This window comes from Setaria italica, chromosome V (assembly GCF_000263155.2).
Source record: "Setaria italica strain Yugu1 chromosome V, Setaria_italica_v2.0, whole genome shotgun sequence".
In the NCBI taxonomy this organism is placed as follows: Eukaryota; Viridiplantae; Streptophyta; class Magnoliopsida; order Poales; family Poaceae; genus Setaria; species Setaria italica.
In genome coordinates, this window is record NC_028454.1 from 37862964 (window position 1) to 37883628 (window position 20665).

General features: G+C 44.5%; 3 protein-coding genes across 4 annotated transcripts; all 3 read left to right on the top strand.

The window, feature by feature from the left end:
* Window positions 1–69: 69 nt before the first annotated feature.
* Window positions 70–2977, top strand: LOC101758677. Its single transcript, XM_004970037.2, has 3 exons — window positions 70–349; window positions 444–791; window positions 1904–2977. Exons 1-3 carry the CDS (start codon window positions 218–220, stop codon window positions 2687–2689), a joined length of 1266 nt encoding a protein of 421 aa, XP_004970094.1. The 5' UTR covers window positions 70–217; the 3' UTR covers window positions 2690–2977.
* Window positions 2978–3373: 396 nt separating this feature from the next.
* Window positions 3374–13244, top strand: LOC101759085 (DExH-box ATP-dependent RNA helicase DExH6). The gene is made up of 15 exons (XM_004970038.3): window positions 3374–3660; window positions 4677–4767; window positions 4922–5231; window positions 5363–5437; window positions 5885–5929; window positions 6452–6542; window positions 6631–6689; window positions 6970–7131; window positions 8172–8224; window positions 8311–8344; window positions 8663–8752; window positions 8835–9836; window positions 9971–10529; window positions 11272–11768; window positions 12408–13244. Exons 1-15 carry the CDS (start codon window positions 3540–3542, stop codon window positions 12810–12812), a joined length of 3594 nt encoding a protein of 1197 aa, XP_004970095.1. The 5' UTR covers window positions 3374–3539; the 3' UTR covers window positions 12813–13244.
* A 3387-nt stretch (window positions 13245–16631) lies between these two features.
* LOC101759492 lies at window positions 16632–20470 on the top strand. Of its 2 annotated transcripts, XM_022827149.1 has the most exons (5): window positions 16632–17549; window positions 17722–18460; window positions 18543–18922; window positions 19280–19597; window positions 19670–20470. In XM_022827149.1, exons 2-5 carry the CDS (start codon window positions 17722–17724, stop codon window positions 20189–20191), a joined length of 1959 nt encoding a protein of 652 aa, XP_022682884.1. In that variant the 5' UTR covers window positions 16632–17549; the 3' UTR covers window positions 20192–20470. The 2 variants fall into 2 exon arrangements, with proteins under 2 accessions (XP_022682884.1, XP_022682883.1); XM_022827148.1 differs by lacking the exons at window positions 17722–18460; window positions 18543–18922 and having other exon boundaries at window positions 16653–16728; window positions 17467–17549; window positions 19259–19597.
* Window positions 20471–20665: the final 195 nt, after the last annotated feature.

The following is a 20665-nucleotide window of genomic DNA, read 5'->3' on the forward strand; positions in this document are numbered from 1 at the left end:
TACTCCCCCACTGGCGCCGCGGCGGGGCCCATAAATATCCAGGCCCCACCCGTCATCCTTCCCGAGAGATCGTTATTAGCCGCGTCGGAATTTTTTGAGCCTAAAAAAAGCCGTAGCAAATCCAACTCCTCTCGGCCTCACGCCGGAAGAAACATCAGCAGGGAAGGGGGGAATTCGGGCTGAATCGATCGGAGTGAAGGGCAAGTTTTCAGCAGCCATGGCCGCTCGAGCTCGATGGCGACTCCTCGCGTTGCCGCTGGCGCTGTTCCTCGTGGCCGGCTCGGCGCGCGGCCTCGTGAAGCCGGAGGCCGCGGCCGCGCCCAAGCCCCCCGTCCCGAAGGCCATCTCGGTGAGCTCAAGCGGGAATCCCTCTCTTGCTGCGATTCGTTTGTCCTAGGGTCTGATCTGATTGGTGTGCGGATCGAATGCGATGCCGGCCGCAGGACCTGAGGGACGCGATCGTGAAGGGGCTGGGGTTCCAGGCGGAGGGGCTCAAGGTGTCCGGGTTCGACGTGCGGGATGCGCTGGTGGGGCACGCGGTATCGTACGAGTTTGACATCGAGGTCGGCAGGAAGGTCCTGCCGGTGCGCCTGCTCGAGGACGTCAAACGCTGGGACTTCGTCGACCTCCCCATCTTCCGCTCCCAGGCAGACGCCGACGACACGGCGCTTGCCGAGATCTGGCGGGCAGGGAAAGGGAGCGTCGTCGAGCCCACCCTGCCGCCATTCCAGCTCGCCGGGCCCATGGAGCTCTGGATCCAGGACGGCGACGATGTCAGGCTCGCATTACCGGTAAGCGCAGAAGTTCGTTTTGCCCCTACAAGTGTGTAAATTGTAATGCTCTTGTTCTGGTCGGTATTGAATTGTGTATCTGTGATCCTTGGTCTCTATGTGAGAGTCTAGAGATTGAAAGGTTGTGATCTGCTGATTGCTAAGGGTAAGGCCTGCTCACCCGAAGACATCAAAATTGAAATCGGGGTATAGCATGAACTGGTGATTGAATAAGATAAGAACATTAAGATCAGGGAGTTAAAGCTAAATGTTTTGGTTTACTACGCATGATGCAGCTAGCAGTATTAGCTTTTGAATTCCTTGCCTTAAAATTTAAAGCATATCAAAAGCTACATGCTTCCGTCGAACACTGAAGAAGGGAAATCTGTATTAGTTTACTACGTATGATGCTGGATGCTGCTGGCATCATTAGCTTTTGAATGCCTTGCCTGAAGATTGCAAAGCAGATAAATTCAAGTAAAGCTTGTTTGAAGATTTAATTATACGCAGCAAGGGGCAACTTCTGTCTTTGTGAAATATGAGATAAGAACGAATTGATGCAAAATGGTAAAGTAATTTGTAGAGTACTGTTGGGTCTCTTTTTTTGCGATGCATGCAAGCTTGTTCCTGAATCATCTGATGCGTAATGGAGCTTTCTTGCTGACTCAATTGTGGACTACCAGATTGAATTACTAGTAGAATGAGGATCATGCTTTTTTATTATTGTTTTCATTTTATTACACTCCTGAGAGTAGTGATGTTACATAAATATCACTGTAATGGTGTCGCTAGGGCCTTGGCTCTGTGTATGCTGTACTTCACTGCTTTTTCATGTGAGCAAGTATGTTTGATACATGCAAATCAGTTTTGCTAGAAATAACTTGGATAATTCTGATATCCTGATACTTGACTTAGAAATTTAAAGTCTGATGTATGTATTCTCTGATGCATCTGAGGCTGGTAACTGCTACCTGGGACTCATGCAAGACCATCTATGTATTTAGCCAAGTAAATTATTCTGGTTTCTTGAGTTACTCTGTGATCTATATTTATTGATATGAATTATGCAGACCTATCAGCTTAAACCTTTACCATAATAAATACTAACTTTTAATGTTTGATTTTCTCTGCAGCATGATGTGGATGCGGGAACCTTGAAGAAAGTTGTTCTGTCTGATGGTGCAGTGGTAACAGTGAAGGGTGCCAGGGCTGTGAGCCTCCGGTTGCCACTTGAACTACCGCTTCCTCTCAACCGGACCACTTACAAGGGCCGCCCCTCTAGCTTACTGTCCATTGCACAAGCCCTACGTGGTGCAGCCCGGTCTAATCAGAAGCCCCTGCTCTCTCTTCGCATCGAGGGCCCAACCTCCTTATCCTCTACTCCTTCCAAGTCTCCGAACGACAAGCTCAAGCTCAAAAGGTTGGCCCCAGGCCAAGTGGAGCTCTCCTCACGGGCAGGGACAATCCCTGCTGTCACTGAAGACGAGGATGAACCACACAATACCGCATTGTGGCCTCTCTTGTCACTGAACGGATCAGATGGTAGCCTGCAGGGATTTGAGGAGCTTTTGGCCTCGGTCCTTGGAAAGAAAGCAGGCGAGAATGGGACATTCAAGCTGGTGAAGGCGCGAGCCTCCGCGCAAACCTATGTCAAGATGGCATTCGCGGTGGAGAAGAAGCTTGTTAAGGGAGAGACGGACTGGTCCAACTTCCCGGAGTGGAAGACGAAGCCCAAGAATCTGAGAGCGCACTATGAGGTCCTTGCTCGAGTGGAGGGCAGCCAGGCGATCCCCGAGAGGATCGCGCAGGTGCAGCCTTTCCAGGCCGACGAGGCCATGTCGGAAAGTGTGCTCACTGGCAACGTCACGAGGTCGAAGATGGAGATTGTCCATCCGCCGCCGGTTTACTTCACTCTATGAAAGCCGGAAGAGCTGGAGACTGTTTTATCTCTTCAGAGCTGCACGCCGTCGAGAAAAGCTTTACAAGCGGCAAGAAGTTTATTGCCTATTGCTGCTGACTGTTAACATGAGAAGTGTCGTTGTATGTTACAGGAATACTGGCTAGCTTTGTAAAAATATCAATCAACTCCAATAACGAGCCAGACAAAAGGAGAATCTTGTACGAGTAGTTAGCAATTGTACATTTTTGAACGCAACAGTTCGTGATTCTTTAGTTTGTAGTGCCTCTCAGAACTTGAGAGTTCGTTCTGTGCATTGTCGTGCCAATTTATCCGGTTCAAGCCGAGATGTCTTCTGCACCGTGCGGATGCACACTGCTGCGGTGGATACGCCCAACCACGGGTAGAGTACGATTAACCATCACCACTGAATTTCTGAAGAGCTCGCCTCGCGCCCTCGCGGCCTCGCCAAAAAAATGCGCGAAGAGGGACGCGAATTTTCTCCTTCGAGCCAAAGATCCTTTCTAATCCATCATCCATGGGTGCTTGGGCCTTAAAACTTGGAAGCCTTGGACATTCGCAATCGCAAGCGCCAAGCGGGACCTGGCCCGTTTCCACACGGTTCGCCACGCCCTCGAACCCTCACCGACCGTCATGGCCCACCTGTCCGGCGTGCCCGTCCGTCCAAACTCTTTGCGCCCCCCGCTCGCCGTCTCGACTCGCTCTAGGTTTTCCCTCGGTGCACCGCAACAGCGCAGCGTCGAGGAAGCGACCGCCGCCGGCCAAGCCAACCCGCGCGCGCCGCAGCGAAGGAAGCCGCCCAGCCACCGCGCCAGCCTCGCGGCGACGACTACGGGCACGAGGACTAACGGATGGGGCGGAAGGGGCGGAAGGGGAAGGACGCGGCTGCCGCGGGCGGCGGCGGCGTGAGGGAGGCGACGCTGGTGCGCGTCTCCAAGGTGCTCGAGGACTTCCGCGCCTCCGACGCCGAGGGTTCGCACCATTCGCTTCCTCTTGCTTGGGTGTCTGTTTTTGCGCTTTGGAGTCGCGAATTGGGAGGTGCTTGAGCGTGGTTTTTAGTTGTGTCAATGCGCGGTTAAGGGGACCTCGCGCTTGGGGGTTCTAAGGTTTGGGGGAAATTTGAGCTCAGGCCTTGCCCATTTGTGCGCCATTTGGTCCTTTTGCTTTGCCTTTTTGTTTTTTCCCCGGATCGGTGCTTTGTTGTTATCTAACTCCATTAGAATAGGGCGATTCTAGATTTCTAGTCCTGTGATCCTTGTTCATTAGCGCCTTTGGATTACAACCTGCTTTGGGTGAAATATTTTCCTACTTTTGTAGTGTGGCCAATTTTGCACTGCTGTTTCTAGCATGACAGCTGATCGCTTGATCCTTGTTATGGTACAAGTGAGGATTATAGTATTTCTCATCCACATTGTGTTCTATCAACATATGTTTCACAAATACAGCTACAAAGTATTTGCACCTTGTCCATCTGTGGCTAATCTGAATTCGTGTTTACACAAATCTTAAATGTTTTCTTAGGTTGACCATTGGCTAAGTGGCCTATTCTGTGTCTGTACTGTAGCTTTTCATTCATATTTTTCAGGTTGTTATCATCTGACCCCCCAAATAACTGACAAATGTTTCCCATTGAGTTGCAGCTTGCAACTTTAGTTAAGATTGTTGTGAAGTAGCTGTACGCCTCCCATGCAAATGTCTCTCCATGTTTACATCTCTGTGTGTTAGTGAGTGCACATTAAGCACAAGCAAAGGCCCCTATTGGGAAATTTATTGTTTAATAAGTTGGTAGAACTTCAAAGGTTGGTAAGGTGATAAGAATCGTCTCTTATATTGATGTCATCCTTTTCTCATGTGTTGGGCCTAACTTGAGTTTAAATACAGCCCCCCTCCATCTATATTATGTTTATGCATCCTGGATCACTGGTCTCTTCCTTGGTGATATGCTGTGGCTGTGAGATGAATGATACCTAGACAATTTTACCTTGCAGTGTACACATTTGAACCTGATATATCCAGACTAGAGCGAGGTGCAATCCATCAGATGTGTAGAAAAATGGGCATGACATCCAAAAGTTCTGGGTGAGTAAGATAACAAAAATTCGTTATGCAGAATTGTTTCAGTGAAGAGTTATAAGGAATCTATGGCTAGGCTTGGTGCATCTTACGGCTGTGTCGTCCTAATGTTACTTTTGCTATGTCATGGCTATTCTGAGTTCTATTCGTAAACTTACAGGTTTGGTGAACAGCGACGCCTCTCTGTTTATAAAAGTAAACGGAAGCAGGGGCCTGCTATGGAAGAAGGACCTAGCCACCTTAGGTTTTCTGAAGAGGCGATACATGTTTTGCAGGATTTATTTACGCATTATCCTCCTGATGATGCTGATTTACATGGGGATGCCAACCGGAATTCTAGTGGTAAGGCAGCAAACACCAAATGGAAAACAGACAGTGCCTTTTGCAGGCCAGCAATGAGCAAACCTGATATAACGAAGAAAGTTGAGATGCTTGCCTCTAAAATAAATGGATCCACACAGTTGAGGAAGGTCGTATATTTTTGCTAGATAATATTATCTTCCTTTTCTTTTTATAAATGACTGCAATTAGTAAGATGATGTTTCTTTTATTTGTCTTACGAGACATTCTTATTTATAGCTAAAAGTTCACTTGTGAACAGATCATGGAAGACAGATCAAAGCTTCCTATTTCATCCTTCAAGGATGCCATCACTTCAACTTTGGAAAATCACCAGGTATTTTTTTTGTTCGAAAGGTTTCTTACATTTCAAAGTTTTATATATTTAAATCTGCAATATTGCAAAAGCAGCAAAAGAGGTCATCCAACTTGGAATTGAGTTTTATCCTAACTTCAACATGATACATGGATTAAACTTGGTGCAGGATTCTGTCTTTTCCTCTTTTTTTCCTCTTAGGAGTGAAGGTGATATTAACACACTGTGGACATGACATATTTATGCATGGATGAAAATATCTAACATTTGCTAGACCACATCTTCAATTCATGTGATTCTTGGTTACCAAGCAAAAAAAAAACAGAGGGCATTTATTCAGCAAAATGTTTGCCACTTTATTTATCATTGTTATTTTCTCCTTCATGCATTATGCACTTTACCAGCACTCCAGACAATTTCTTTAATCATCATCTGATTTCAATTTGATTCCCCTATATTTCTTACCAGGTGGTTCTTATTTCTGGAGAAACAGGCTGCGGTAAAACCACCCAGGTGCAAATTCTTTCTACACTTTGTATGTAATATGACCATGAAATAGTTATTTTATAGATTAATCTCATGTTCGTTCCTGCATTAAATTGAGATTTTTTTGTCGTGTTTTTTCTACTACTGTTTGTTAATTATATTTTGATTTATTTATGTGAGCAATTGCTACGAACCTTAGTTCATTATAGGGTAAACACCACCTGAAAGATAACCGGGCTGAGTTGGCTTGGAGGGGGGACTATTGGGGAACTTGGATTAATTCTTCTTTATTGCTTGATTGAAAGGAGATACAATCCCATCCTTGTATAGATGAGGAGACTTGACCCTTAAGAAACTAATCTCTGTAGTTAAGGAACTAACATCATCTAATCTAATCTCTATCCTAATCTTTTTATCTTGACGACGTGAGGGATAGATGGGCTGGCCCTCCGGCCACCCATAACAATAGCTTTGGTGATAATTTTGTGTCGGTTGGGGTGGGAATGATACTCACTTATTTGGCTAACTATCCATGTTTTTCTTATATAGGTTCCACAATACATCTTGGATCATATGTGGGGCAAAGGAGAATCATGTAAGATCATATGCACTCAACCACGTCGGATTTCAGCTATCTCAGGTATGTTTGACGCAAATTATGACAGATTTAGTTGAATTTGTATCTTCGGGTTGCTTGTAAGTTGTGCTTTGCTCTGTTTGCTATCCAGTTGCCGAGCGAATCTCTGCTGAAAGAGGAGAAGCTGTTGGTGATACAGTTGGATATAAGGTATTAATAAATTGTCATATTCTTCTATATGATGTATTTCTGGGTTAAGTCTATTTAGGTCCACTTTATGGTTGCTGCGAATGTCAAAAGGCGAATGAATGTTCCTCAAAGTTCTTCCAGCCTTCCAGGGTCATGTGTTTGGAAACATAGGAAGTATACCTCTTTTATGTAAATTGATCTTTTAGATCCACTTTACCTTTCTTGAATCTATGAGACTTTTTCCTGTGCCTATTGTTATGTCAAAATATTTTTCTGTCTTATGCTATTTTTTTTACTGTAGATACGTTTGGAGTCAAAAGGAGGGAAGAATTCATCAGTCATGTTCTGCACAAATGGCGTTCTTTTGAGAGTACTGATAGGAAGAGGAACTAACACCTCAAAGACACGAAATCCGAAGCGGTCATTAGATGATGCAATTTTGGGAATATCACACATCATCGTGGTAATGCTTTATACTTAAATATACACAGAATTATTATGATTTTATAGATATGGTAACAATATTACTTTCATATGATTCTGGCTTACAAATTTTCAAGAGCATATAATTTGAAAAGCAATGGTAATCTGTACATTTCAAGGAAGTGTTAACTCACGTATGAGCATCTAGTTTGTTAGAGAGGGAATGTTTCTTTTGCGATCAAGTGTATTGCCTGTAACATTTAGGTACTCCCTCCGTCCCAATTTATAGGTCGTTTTGCATAGTTTTAGTTATGTACCTAGATATATGCTTATGTCTAAATACATACTAAATATCATGAATGTAGAAAATTTAAAACGACCCATAATTTGAAATGGAGGAAGTACCTAGTAATTTGACATTATGGTCCCATAGGTAATTTTTTCTAATGTCAATGCTTTTGTGACTTCGGCACAGATTTGCTATTTATTTTGTTGCTGTCTTAACACCTTGTAACCTTCTCCATGTATATTATTATGAATTTGTGCCCACTTTGTTAAATTGGGGAAATTCATGCTTAAGTTTACAAGCTTGCAATGTAATCTGTCCATGATTTCTTTTCTGAAATACTTATTTTTATACTATTCACTCATCCATTGCGAATCTTCTAGATCATTGCATGCAAAACCTGATCTCTTGCACACAATGCAGCAGCAAAAGCCAAAAATAACAATTGCAAAGCCTTTTGTATTGATTTCCCCTCAAAATAAAGCTTTTTGCCCCAAGGAAGTTGAGGCGGGAAAAGTATAATAATATTAGTGAGTGTAGCGAAACGAGATCAAGTCATGGCTTGGTGTGTGGATCATTAATTTCCACACTCCTTGGAAATTTTGTGGATAATGTGTTCTATTTCTTTTATTTGATTAACATTATTGAACTGGTTTTGTATAGAATATGCAGCTACTTCATTGTCGTATGCGTTTGCTTAACATGGTCCTGGAGAAAGATTCTAGTGTTGTGGGAGTATACATTATTCTATGTTGTAAATGTTATGAACTAATAATCATTTTTACTATCTATAGGATGAAATCCATGAAAGGGATAGGTTTTCTGATTTCATGCTGACTATTCTAAGGTACCATGATAAACTTCATTTGTTCACTATTACTAATAGTGCACATGATAATATACTAATGCCTTTCACAAAACAATTTTATGCAGAGATTTGTTGCCAGTGTATCCTCATCTTCGTTTGGTGAGCAGAATCTTTATTTGTAGTTCAGTTGTTGTTTTTCAGCCATCATACCAAAACATAAAAGATGCTTCAAACTTGTTGTAAATGCAACAGTTTGGTTGGCTGCTTAAGGGTTTGTAGACTGGAAGTTCCTGGTTTGGTAGATTAGTGTTACAACATCACTAATTCATCACATTGATGCATTGTTACACTGGTTGGTCTTATGTATTATCCAAGTAGCTTGTTAAAGTTGAACTGTTTCCCAATTAATAGGATTACCTACCACGTTTAAATCTGAGTATATTGCCAATACAAAAGCATTAATAATGTATTTAACAGGTACTCATGAGTGCAACAATCGATGCTGAGCGGTTTTCACAATACTTCAACGGATGTTCAGTCATTCAAGTCCCTGGGTTTACCTATCCTGTTAGTAAACTCTCTCAGATTGAATATCTTAAACTATATGTCTGAAATCTTTGTTGGCAAGTTGTAACTTCTTTTTCCTCAGGTCAAAACTTACTATTTGGAGGATGTGCTTTCTATTCTGCAATCTGTGGGTGATAATCATCTTAATACTACAACCAGTGACAAAAAGCAGAGCAGCGTTTTAACTGACGATTTCAAAAGCTCAATGGATGATTCAATTAACCTGGCTTTACTCAATGATGAATTTGATCCTCTCCTTGAGCTTATTTCTGCAGAGCAGAACCCAGAAATCTACAACTATCAGCATTCAGAGACTGGTGTAACACCTTTAATGGTTTTTGCTGCTAAGGGTCAGCTTGGGGATGTTTGTATGCTTTTATCTTTTGGTGTTGATTGTTCAGCACAGGATCATGATGGAAAATCTGCATTAGATTGGGCACAGCAAGAAAAACAGCAAGAGGTTTATGAAGTAATCAAGAAACATATGGAGTGCAGTACAGCAAAATCAACTGAAGATAATGAGCTGCTTAATAAGTACTTGGCAACTATTAACCCAGAGCACATTGATACTGTGCTAATAGAACGGTTGCTTGGAAAAATTTGTGTGGATTCCAATGAAGGAGCTATCTTGGTATTTCTTCCTGGGTGGGAAGATATCAATCAAACTCGGGAAAGGTTACTTGCTTCTCCATTCTTACGGGATTCATCAAGATTTCTTGTATTGTCACTTCATTCCATGATTCCGTCTTTAGAACAGAAAAAGGTCTTCAAACGTCCACCTGCAGGGGTTCGTAAAATTATTCTCTCAACCAACATTGCAGAGACTGCTGTGACAATTGATGATGTTGTGTTTGTCATAGATAGTGGGAGAATGAAAGAGAAAAGCTATGATCCATACAATAATGTGTCCACACTTCATGCTTCCTGGGTTTCAAAAGCCAATGCAAGACAACGTGAAGGGCGTGCTGGTCGTTGTCAGGCAGGAATTTGCTATCATCTTTACTCAAGGTTTAGAGCATCATCATTACCAGACTACCAAATTCCTGAAATAAAAAGAATGCCCATCGAGGAACTTTGTTTGCAGGTACAATGCTAGCTTGTATTTAATTTGTCCCTAATGTCTAGTGAAAACAATAGCATGGAATATTTCCCATATCTGCAACTAAAGTATTATTTAGTTACTGGTTGCTGTTCATTAATCCAATCTCCATCATGCAGGTCAAACTGCTTGATCCAAACTGCAGAATAGCAGACTTTCTGAAGAAAACATTGGACCCTCCAGTTCCAGAAACTGTAAGAAATGCCATTACTGTACTTCAGGATCTTGGTGCTTTAACACAAGATGAACAACTAACCGAGTTAGGAGAAAAGCTGGGTTCCCTGCCGGTCCATCCATCCACAACCAAGATGCTCCTGTTTGCTATATTAATGAACTGCCTGGATCCAGCATTGACATTGGCATGTGCAGCGGATTATAGAGATCCATTCCTCCTTCCAATGGCCCCAGATGAGAGGAAAAGAGCAGCTGCAGCGAAAGTTGAGCTTGCTTCGTTGTATGGTGGGTTCAGTGACCAGCTTGCTGTTGTGGCGGCATTCGACTGCTGGAGGCGTGCCAAAGATAGAGGCCAAGAATCTCAATTTTGTACAAAGTACTTTGTCTCTTCAAACATCATGTATATGCTATCAAACATGAGGAAACAGCTTCAGAATGAACTGTCTCAAAGAGGGTTCGTTCCTGCAGATACATCTGCCTGCAGCCTAAACTCAAAAGATCCAGGTACTAAGGTTACTGTGAAAATGGAAGATCTTAAAAATTGTATATTCTTGGATTTCCTTAATAATTTCCCATTTGGTATGTGAAGTTGTGAATTATGTACATGCTTTGTAAAACACTAAGTATTAAGTATTAAGTGGTCCATTTTGTCAGATCTCTAGGTAACTATTATGCCTAGTGACAGAGAAATATGATCTAACTTGCTTGGCCCCCCTATCATTCTAATCCTGGCTCCATTCCTGATTATGGCCCTTGAGAAGGGTGCATTCTTTCTAGGGAACTGCATTTGGGGTTGGGTGTGGTTGCGTAGAAAATGAAGTAATATTATCTGTCTAGTGCCCACATGTGGGAATATTCCCCTGTATAGTTGTAATATTATATCAGGACCGTGCCTGAAGTAAATAAAAGAACATCACAGCTATCGCAAAGATACATATGCCAAGTTAGTATATTTAGATATGGCCTCAATTTTTTTGGTCCTTCAAGAGATGGGGTATTTTATTTAAAATGGGCTAAAATTCATTACATATGTCAATTAGATGTTTGGTGCATTATAGATTTTCCATCTTTTATTTTCATTATTTTGTTAATTTATATTTGTTTCAGAACAAAGTATCTTGTACCTTCGTTTGGTAATGAAATCAAATTGTGTTTTTAGACTTTTGGAGGTTCCTTCACAAATTTTGCTTTGTGCCTTAAAATTTGAACTGCTCAACTGCATTTAACTTTCTTCCAACTCTATTAGGTATCATGCGTGCTGTTCTTATGGCCGGTGCCTACCCAATGGTAGGGAGGTTGCTCCCTCCTCGCAAAAATGCTAGAAAAGCAGTTGTGGAAACAGCAAGTGGTGCCAAAGTTCGTCTACATCCACATTCGTGCAATTTTAACCTATCATTTAGTAAATCTTCTGGGAATCCACTGCTGATATACGATGAGATCACTCGAGGTGATGGTGGAATGTATATAAAAAATTGCTCAGTTGTTGGGTCACATCCTTTGCTTCTGCTCGCTACAGAAATGGTTGTTGCTCCACCTGATGATGATAGTGATGAAGAGGAAGATTCCAGCGAGGATGAAGCTGAGAAAAGCACTTTGGTACAGCACAAAGAAGAGATTATGTCTTCTCCTGATAACACTGTTTCAGTAGTTGTTGATCGGTGGCTCCGATTTGATGCTACGGCTCTGGATGTTGCTCAAATTTACTGCTTAAGAGAACGTCTAGCATCAGCTATTCTTTTCAAAGTAAGATGATCGTGCCTGGCTGATGCATCTCCTTTTGAATTTAATCATGTATATAGCTTTTCTGTTTTGTGTTTATTTTCTTCTATGTTCCTTAAAGATGACCTGCCCAGTGCCCAGCAAGTTGCCATACATTCATTACAATTAATTCTGCATGTGCAATTTCTGATAATTGGTGTGTGCATGCTTTCTTGTGTATTCAAGAAAAAATTGGTTTATGCATGAGAAAAATAATACTGATGAATCTTTAATATGCTTCTCTTCTTTCCCACTGTTCATCCTAGTTGCATGGTCTCGTTTGGATAAAGCATGTGAATGCCCTTCTCTATTAGCTTTTATATATAGCTTGATCTCTGTTTTTACTTGTGTTGTTCCTTAAACATGCCACAATGGCCCGTCAGGCACACCAGTAAATTGCCGTACAGATAATGCTGCATACGCAATTTAATTGTAGTGTTAAATCTTCAATATGCTATTACCCCCCCCCCCCCCCCCCCCCCCCCCCCGCGTTCATCCTAGTTGCATTGTGTCTTTGATTAAAGCCTGTGTACAATTTCAAACTATTCTTCATCCCTTCAAACTGTTGTGTCACGTAACTTCTATTACCTATGTTTCCCCCCTGATAAAACGTGTTGTCTACAGGTCAAATATCCTCAAGATGTTCTCCCACAAGCCCTTGGAGCGTCGATGTATGCCATCGCATGCATCCTCTCATACGATGGCTTGCCTGCTATGGTTCCATCCAATGATCTTCCAGCAAACCGAGGTTCAGGCCAGAATTCAGCGGAAGCTAGCAGCTTCTCCCAGGGAAGAAGAGCTGGTTATATTCCACCTGGTGGTTTCCTCGTGTCCTTGTTGGCTGATAAGCCACATCAGCCACCAAATTTTCAGAACTCATATAACCATCCAGGTGGTGCTTCAGTACATACTGGGCCATCTAGGGCTCCCACTGGTAGGTTTGACCAATCCCAGCGTTCTTTCCGCAATTCTGGACCTGGGAGTTCAACGCGACGGTCTTTCAAAAGGCAGCGCGACGCAGCACGGTGATCAGGGCTTGAAGGTAGTATTTTTGCTTGCCCTTCGGTTGAGCTGTGTGTACTACGTCTGAGCAAGGATGAAGAACAAGTTTAGTTAGAAAGTCACAAGATTTACTGTGTTGTTGGTTGAAAGTGAAGGGAAAGAATTATAGAGCAGAAGCTCATTCCCACCTTGATCGCAAATCTGCGGTTTTGCGGGTATGCCCTTCAGTGTACGTTGTTACTCTTCTGGTCTGCCGGTCTCCTTTGCAGCAGCATCACAGACCTCAGTTCAGATGCTCAAATGCTGACCCCAGAATGGTCGAGATCGGATTAGCTTTGATCACAGGTAGGCTCTGTGCCCTACACAGCAGGGAAATGTGCCCTGCATCTCACGTGTCTAATCCTGTGCATGCATGTACTTGTCTTCCAGAATCCAGATAGCGAGGGGGTGTTTGGATCCTGAGCTAAAGTTTAGTCCGTGTCACATCGGATATTCGAATGCTAATTAGGACTAAACATGAGCTAATTATAAAACTAATTGCAAAAATCTTAGGCTAAATCGTGAGATGAATCTATCAAGCCTAATTAATCCATCATTAGCGAATGTTTACTGTAGCACCACATTGTCAAATCATGGACTAATTAGGCTTAATAATTTCGTCTCATGATTTAGACTAGGGGTTGTGAACTTTGTAATTAGTCTATGTTTAATACTTCTAATTAGTATCGAAACATTTGATATGATGGGGCTAAACATCCCCTAAACCAATCGAAACCAACGTGATGGGAGTGATGCGAATTTGTGTTGATGTCGTGATTGACATGGAGGCATCTTTATTCTTTTTCGAAAAAGAGAAATTGTGACGCGAGTCGTCTTGTGCTGTGATTGCCATGCAGGGCGAAGCATCCTCCTTGTGTGGAAAACTAAAAATTGTGACCGGAATGCGATGTCTAGTAGTACGAGTAGTGGCCTAGTGGGTCGGGCAGGTACCACGGAAACGGAGGCGCTACAGCCCAAATTGTGAGTGATGCACGTGTCGGGACGGGCCACGATGCCGTCATCCGGCAGTGTGGTATCGGTACGCCACATGAATCCGGCATGATCTGGCTCGGTTATCCCGTTGCACGGCTGGCCGATGACCCAGCTTTAATGCTCGTCGCTGTTGCATTAACTTCAGTGGATAGCCTGTCATTTCTGACCGTGGTGTTTTGCGTACGACACAGGTGATGATTTTCTGCGCTGTCGAGTGTGGTAGTACACTACTGCTACGATTTTTTACTCCGTTCATCGTCCGTTTCTGATTTCTTCGTTTGAGGGCATGCTAATCGTGATGTGCTTATATAAGCCTCCTAGAAAACCGCAGAATAATACGCATTTGAAGCTTCTAGAAATTTGTAATTCAAAGTTAAATGCTAGTAGCAGGACTTTCCACGATATTATGCATCGTTTTAAGGAAACAAACACTAAGAACGAATTAGGGAGAAAACTAATCAAAACCCTGGCTAGAAGTTTGAAATGTGCGTGCTGCTATTGTCCAGGACTTCCCTGTAAGAACTAGAATATGTTTGTGTTGTCATCTTTCCGAAAATGATGGGCTAGTTTGATCAGGCTTCAGAGGCTCCGCCTCCTCCTACTGACACGGTGTTAGAGGAGTCGGAGCCGGAGGAGCCACAATTTATAACTCCACCGGCTCCTCCTTTAGCTGGGAGAGGGAAGGAGAGGAGAGAGCAAAAGCCGACCCAATATTATTTTTGCTTGCGTCATTGCTCGACAACCATAATCTAATCGAAGCCTGGTGCTTTCAGTCACCGCCATTAGTCTTAACGACTCCCATGGTCCAAAAGTCTCGGTCAACTCTGAAGTGACCTCAATACGCCGCATATACTACATCGCACCATTACACTATGGACTCGTAAACTGCATAGGGACTGAAGTTCCCAATACCGCCCACACCAGGTAAAACTGCATAGTCTGATACTTCTACTTATGGCTCGTGAGTCATGACTCGTGTTAAAAAAGAACTACAATTGGCTATTGCTGCTGATGCCTGCGTATCGGCACAGCGACGGCACGGGTTTCTTTCCGGCGCAGAGGATCCCGGGGGTGCCAACGCCATCATGATGGCTTTGGTGCCGGGCCGGTACGGTGACGGAGGAGGACCGCATCAGCGCGTCCCACAAGGCCGCAACAGGGCCCGTGACGCGGGGGCTCCCGTCAGGGGCGCGACTTCACGCGTCCCACCACCGGCGCCTCCCGCACGGGTGATGTCACCCACTTGCTGCGATCTCTTGTAGCGTAGCGTGCGGGGCCGCGTTTACACTAGGACTTGGGGGTTGGGGCTAACCGACGCCTGGATTATTATGCCCCTGATTGACTTTAGTTCCTATCCTATTTAAATCACCATAGATTAAAATTTATTAATATAGTCATTCACTGAGGGTGACCATCTATTCTGAAGTTCGGCTAGCTGTTGCGTTCGGCTGGCTGGCTGCTGGGGCAGAGAGCTGTTGCGTGCTGCAGCTGCTGCGGCAGCGAGCTGAGCAGCAGAAGCCAGCTGCAAAGCAGCCAGCCGAACGAGCTGGAAACCACCCTCGTTTGCTCAGGACGCCATGCTCGGAAAATTGCTCATACATTCGGTTTTGGAACTTTCTATCACACCGTATGCTTATACGCACGCGTTTTGAACTCGTACACGGGGTGAGGCCGTCGGATCCGGGCGGCGGCGTCGAGGCGTCATGCCGCGGCGACCGACGGGTGGCGGCCGGACGCGAGGAGCGACGGTGGTGAGGCGGTCCACGGACCACGGTGGAGAACAGGGACCGGCGCGCGCAATGCCACGGGCGAGCACCATGCTCAGCGCGACGAGGAGGGGCGGGCTCGCCCGCCTGCGGGAGAGCAGGTTGGCGCTCCGCATGTCCGCGGTGGGTGCTAGGCCGAGGCTCCGCACATCCGCGGCCTGCGGGCGGCACCCGTCCATGGCGCGAGGTCGGGACCTCCGGCGCAGGAGCCACGCGGCGGGAGGGAGGCTTGCGGAGGGGGCTAGGGGGAGCGAAGCAATAAACGAGGGGTAGAGATATCTGCAAGGCTTTTTAATCTACCTCTTTTGGACTAGAGGATTAAGGCCCTGTTTGGAAGGAGGGGCTAAAATTTAGCCCTGGGCTAAAGTTTAGCCCACTCAAATAAAGGGACTAAAATTTAGCACCTAGGGTGTTTGGGAGGGAGGCTAAGGATGCGTTTGGTTTCAAGGACGGGACGGGATGGGATGGGACGGTCCATGGATGGTCCAGTGTTTGGTTCCGAGTCATAGGGGATAGGGACGTCCCATATGAGGAATATACCCCAAAGATCCGGGACGCCCCCGTCCGGGAAAAACGAGCGGACGGGGGCGTCCCAGTTCCGCTTCGCTCGTCACGTGAGGCGCGCGTGCCGCCCAAAGCCACCGCGCACCGCTCCGCTTCTTCTTCCGTGTGCTCTTCCCGTTGCTCTGTTCCCCTGGGCGAAAAACAAGCAGCAGCTCAACCGGCCGCCGCCGCCGCCTTCCCCGGCCGCCGCCGCCGCACCCGGGGCCGGCCGCCGCCACCGCCTTCCGCGCCCGCCGCAGCGCCCGGGGCCGGCCGCCGCCGCCGCCGCCTTCCGTGGCCGCCGAGGAGCCCGGGGGCCTTCCGCCGCCGCCGCCGCCTTCCGCGGCCGCCGAGGAGCCCGGGGCGGGCCGCCGGTGCCGCCTTACGAGCCCGCCGCCTTCCGCTGCGTAGATCCGGGGCCGGCCATGGCCGCCGCCTTCCGCGCCGCGCCCTAACCGGCTGCCGCCGCCGCCTACCGCGCCCGGGGCCGGCTGCCGCCGCCGCCTACCGCGCCTGCTGCCGTCCGCCGCCGCCGCCGCCGCCGCCTACCGCGCCAGCCGCAGCGCCTGCTGCCCGATCCGGCGCCGTTCCTGGTGATAGTGGTAAGATTGCTCTAACAACTCTAGTTTAGGCATTTTTCTTCAGTGAGTTTAGGCATTACATTTCATAATTCAGGCTGTATTCATGAGTAAGAACACCTACGTTTCTGAAATCACGTGTTAGGACGACACGAGGGTCGGGCATTAGACAAACGAATACCGATTTACAATCGATGCCGGCGATACCGTCTCACGGTCAATGAAATCTCTGGCCCCTAGCACAGAATCACTCATGCTATCCTTGTACGCTAGCACCTCGACTGCGCATTTTGTCTGCAAAACATATTCACTGACTTACATCCGTGCTAAATGTGTGTGTCATATCTGAATGGTAAAGCATAGTCCTGATTGCGAGATTGCTTTGGACGGTAGAACAAAAGTAAATTTCAGCAAAAAAAAACTACACATTGAAGTTCTCACAAAACTACCATTACATTGTGGATTTGTGGTGGTTCCCTGCCCGATTTGGGACGTGTCCCACTTACTGTCAATGATCCAAAAAGCGTCCAATGCATTTTACTGTTGGGGATCCTATAATTTTAATTAATTTGTGTACCTTGTTATCGCTGATAACAGTGTTTGCTTGCTGCCATGATCCTATAAATCTATACATATACCATGTTACAGTTTGCATATATTTTCCAAAATCTCTTTTATATATGATTGCTCTAACAACTATGAGTGTATTAAATGGAGTTGATCTCCCAGATCCTCACCATATTTCCCCCTCTGGGTTCACAGATTCTCACAGGAAGAAGGAACCCTAGTGCTGTCCCCCTCCCCGTTCGTGGCCTCCAACAGGATCTTGACTTCCTTTCCCCAAGGTATTATGCCACCATATTTTCTGAATGAATACATTTGTGCAATAATTTTGGTATTGCTTACATGCATATGTGCAGTAGGATTTAAGGTATTTTTGTGATGTGCTTGCACATGGTTCTCCTGGTAGTAGTTGGTGGTATATAGTCCTGAATTCTTTGGTCTTTTGTGTTATAGATGGATCAACAAACCAAGGTTGTTACTTGTACTGCTGCTGCATATATGTTGTTGTCAATGATGGCCATGGTTATTATTGAGTCTAGAAAACGTAAGCAACATGCAAGGAGAGAAGGTATTACTTATGGACCTATCGATGAAAGGGATAGGATGAGACTTGAGTACTTAAACAACAAAATTTGGAAGGATGATACAGTTTGTGTGAACATGCTAAGACTAAATAGAGCCAAGTTCTTTCGGTTTTGCAACCTATTCAGGGATCGTGGTTTGCTTGAAGATACCATCCATTGTTGTGTTGAGCAGCAAGTGGCAATGTTTCTAAATACCGTGGGGCACAACCTTAGGAACAGAGTAGTTGGGACTAATTTTGATAGATCCGGAGAAACAGTCAGTCGTTATTTTAACAGGGTTCTTCGTGCTGTTGGTGAGCTACGAGGGGAATTAATTACGCCTCCATCATTGGAAACTCCTACTAAAATACAAGGGAACCATAGATGGGATCCTTACTTTAAGGATTGTATTGGAGCCATCGATGGTACACATGTAAGAGCCTCTGTTCCTAAAGATATGGAGTTAGCCTTTCGTGGTAGGAAGTCATATGCCTCTCAAAATGTAATGGCTGCCGTAGATTTTGATCTCCGGTTCACCTATGTATTGGCTGGTTGGGAGGGGACAGCACATGATGCACTAGTGTTAAGAGATGCTTTGGAGCGTGAGAATGGACTTCGAGTGCCACAAGGTAATACACTAATACCATATCAGATTCTCCATATGAATCATTAATATAATAGAAATATGATATACTTTCCATCACATTTTAGGAAAATTCTACCTAGTTGATGCCGGATATGGAGCAAAACCAGGATTCTTGCCCCCTTTTCGTGGTGTTCGTTATCACTTGAATGAGTGGGGGAATAATCCTGTCCAAAATGAGAAGGAGCTATTCAACCTTAGGCACTCATCTCTTCGTATCACAGTAGAGCGTGCATTTGGGTGTCTAAAGAGAAGATTCAAAATTCTCGATGATGCCACTCCTTTCTTTCCTTTCCCAACTCAAGTAGACATTGTTGTTGCTTGCTGCATCATTCACAATTGGGTTATACAAGATGGAATTGATGAGTTCTTCATAGAAGACAATAATTTTTCAAGTTATAACCATGCTACAACATACAGTGGACAAGCACATGAGCATACCGAGATGGTTAATTTCAGGCAAAGTATTGCTGATCAGATGTGGGCAGACCATCAAGAGAACAATATTAGTTAGTACCCACTAGTTTGTTGATGTATTTCAGTTTTGCAAGTATTTTCCTAGATGTGTTTGTGTTGTATGGACATATTTATTGCTATATTTCAGTTGTATGAACATATTGTTGCTATATTTCAATTGTATGTACTTATTGTTGCTATATTGTATTTGGAAGGACTTATTTGCTGCTGAAATCCAGTTAAATGACATACAATCCTTGTTGTATTTGGTGCTGAAATCTTGTTAACTTAACATCCAATGCTAGCTGTTTTTTTTGTTACATGCCAGGCAATGGATGGTCATGTTGAGGGACTTGGGAGAGGTACTGGTGTGGCTGCCTGGACAGCGCCAATGTCCAATTTCATGCTGAAAAATCTTGCCAATGTCGTTGCCAGTGGTGTTAAAACAGGAAAGGGCTTCAAAAAGGTCTATTTCAATGCATGTGCTAGAGCTGTCAATGAAAAATTCAACACTACGCTCAATGGTGAGCAGATTAAGAACCATCTGAAGACATGGCAAAGAAAGTGGGCAAAGATAACACGACTCAAGAGCTTGAGTGCATCTGGATTCGATGAAGAGAACTACATCATCACCCTTGATGAGGAGCACTACAATGGCCATGTGCACGTAATCTAGTTTCTATTGTTTTGTGGTCTTGTTCTTATCATATTTTTCATACTAATTTCTATTGCATTGTAGGATCACAAGGCTGATGCCGAGTATTTAAACAAGCCTCTTGAGAACTATGCTGAGATGGAAACAATCTTTGGGAAGGATATGGCTACTGGCAAGTTTGCAAAGGATTCAAGTGCTCCTCTTGGTACAGAAGATGGTGATACTGAAGATGGGGCTGCAAATGGTACAGAAGAGGATCCTAGTAGTGCTTTTGAGGAAGGGGCAACATCTAATGCAAGACCTAACAAGAGGGCCAAGATTGTTGAAAGTGTAGAGGAGGGGTTGATTGGTGCGTTCAACAGAGTTGGTGACAAGCTTGCCATGGCTATAACGCAGGTTGCTAAATCTAATAATGAGCTGCCAGAAGATCTCTTTGACAAAGTGAATAGCCTTTCAGTTTCAGGCTTTAATGATCTTCAGATATCCACATACTATGCGCATCTGGTGGCCAATCCTCTCATTGGTAAAGCTTTCTATGGCTTGCCATTTCAGCACCAGTTACATTGGATGGCTATGTTTGTTAGTGAGAGGTTCCCTGGACAGTAGGTGCTTTTGGAACATACAACTAGTGATAGTGGTAAAGCTTTCTTTTGCTAACTAGGCCATGTTTGTTACACCTGATAGTTGTAACGGTCTCTTTTGTCAGTCATATTTCTTTTGCTAACTGTGGCCTATCATATAGTATGCCTTGAACTTTCTATATTGTGTAAGGCATGGATTTGATGTAATGGTACTGTGGTAAATGCCATCTATATATATGAATGATATTTGATGGTAAACAGTTCGGTTTGCTACCAAGCTTCCTTTTGTTTATTGCATTCTCAATTACCTGCGTCTTCAAATGATACTTTATTGGGGATAATATTACTTGCAGAGTTTTCAGTTTCATCATGGCAGTGACCTCCCTGTAGTTTTGTTATCTGAAGGCAATAACTACACTGGTCTGATATTTCTGTTAAATGAATTGTCTCTGTTTTAGACTATATATTGTGTATATATATTGTATATATTTCAGACTAT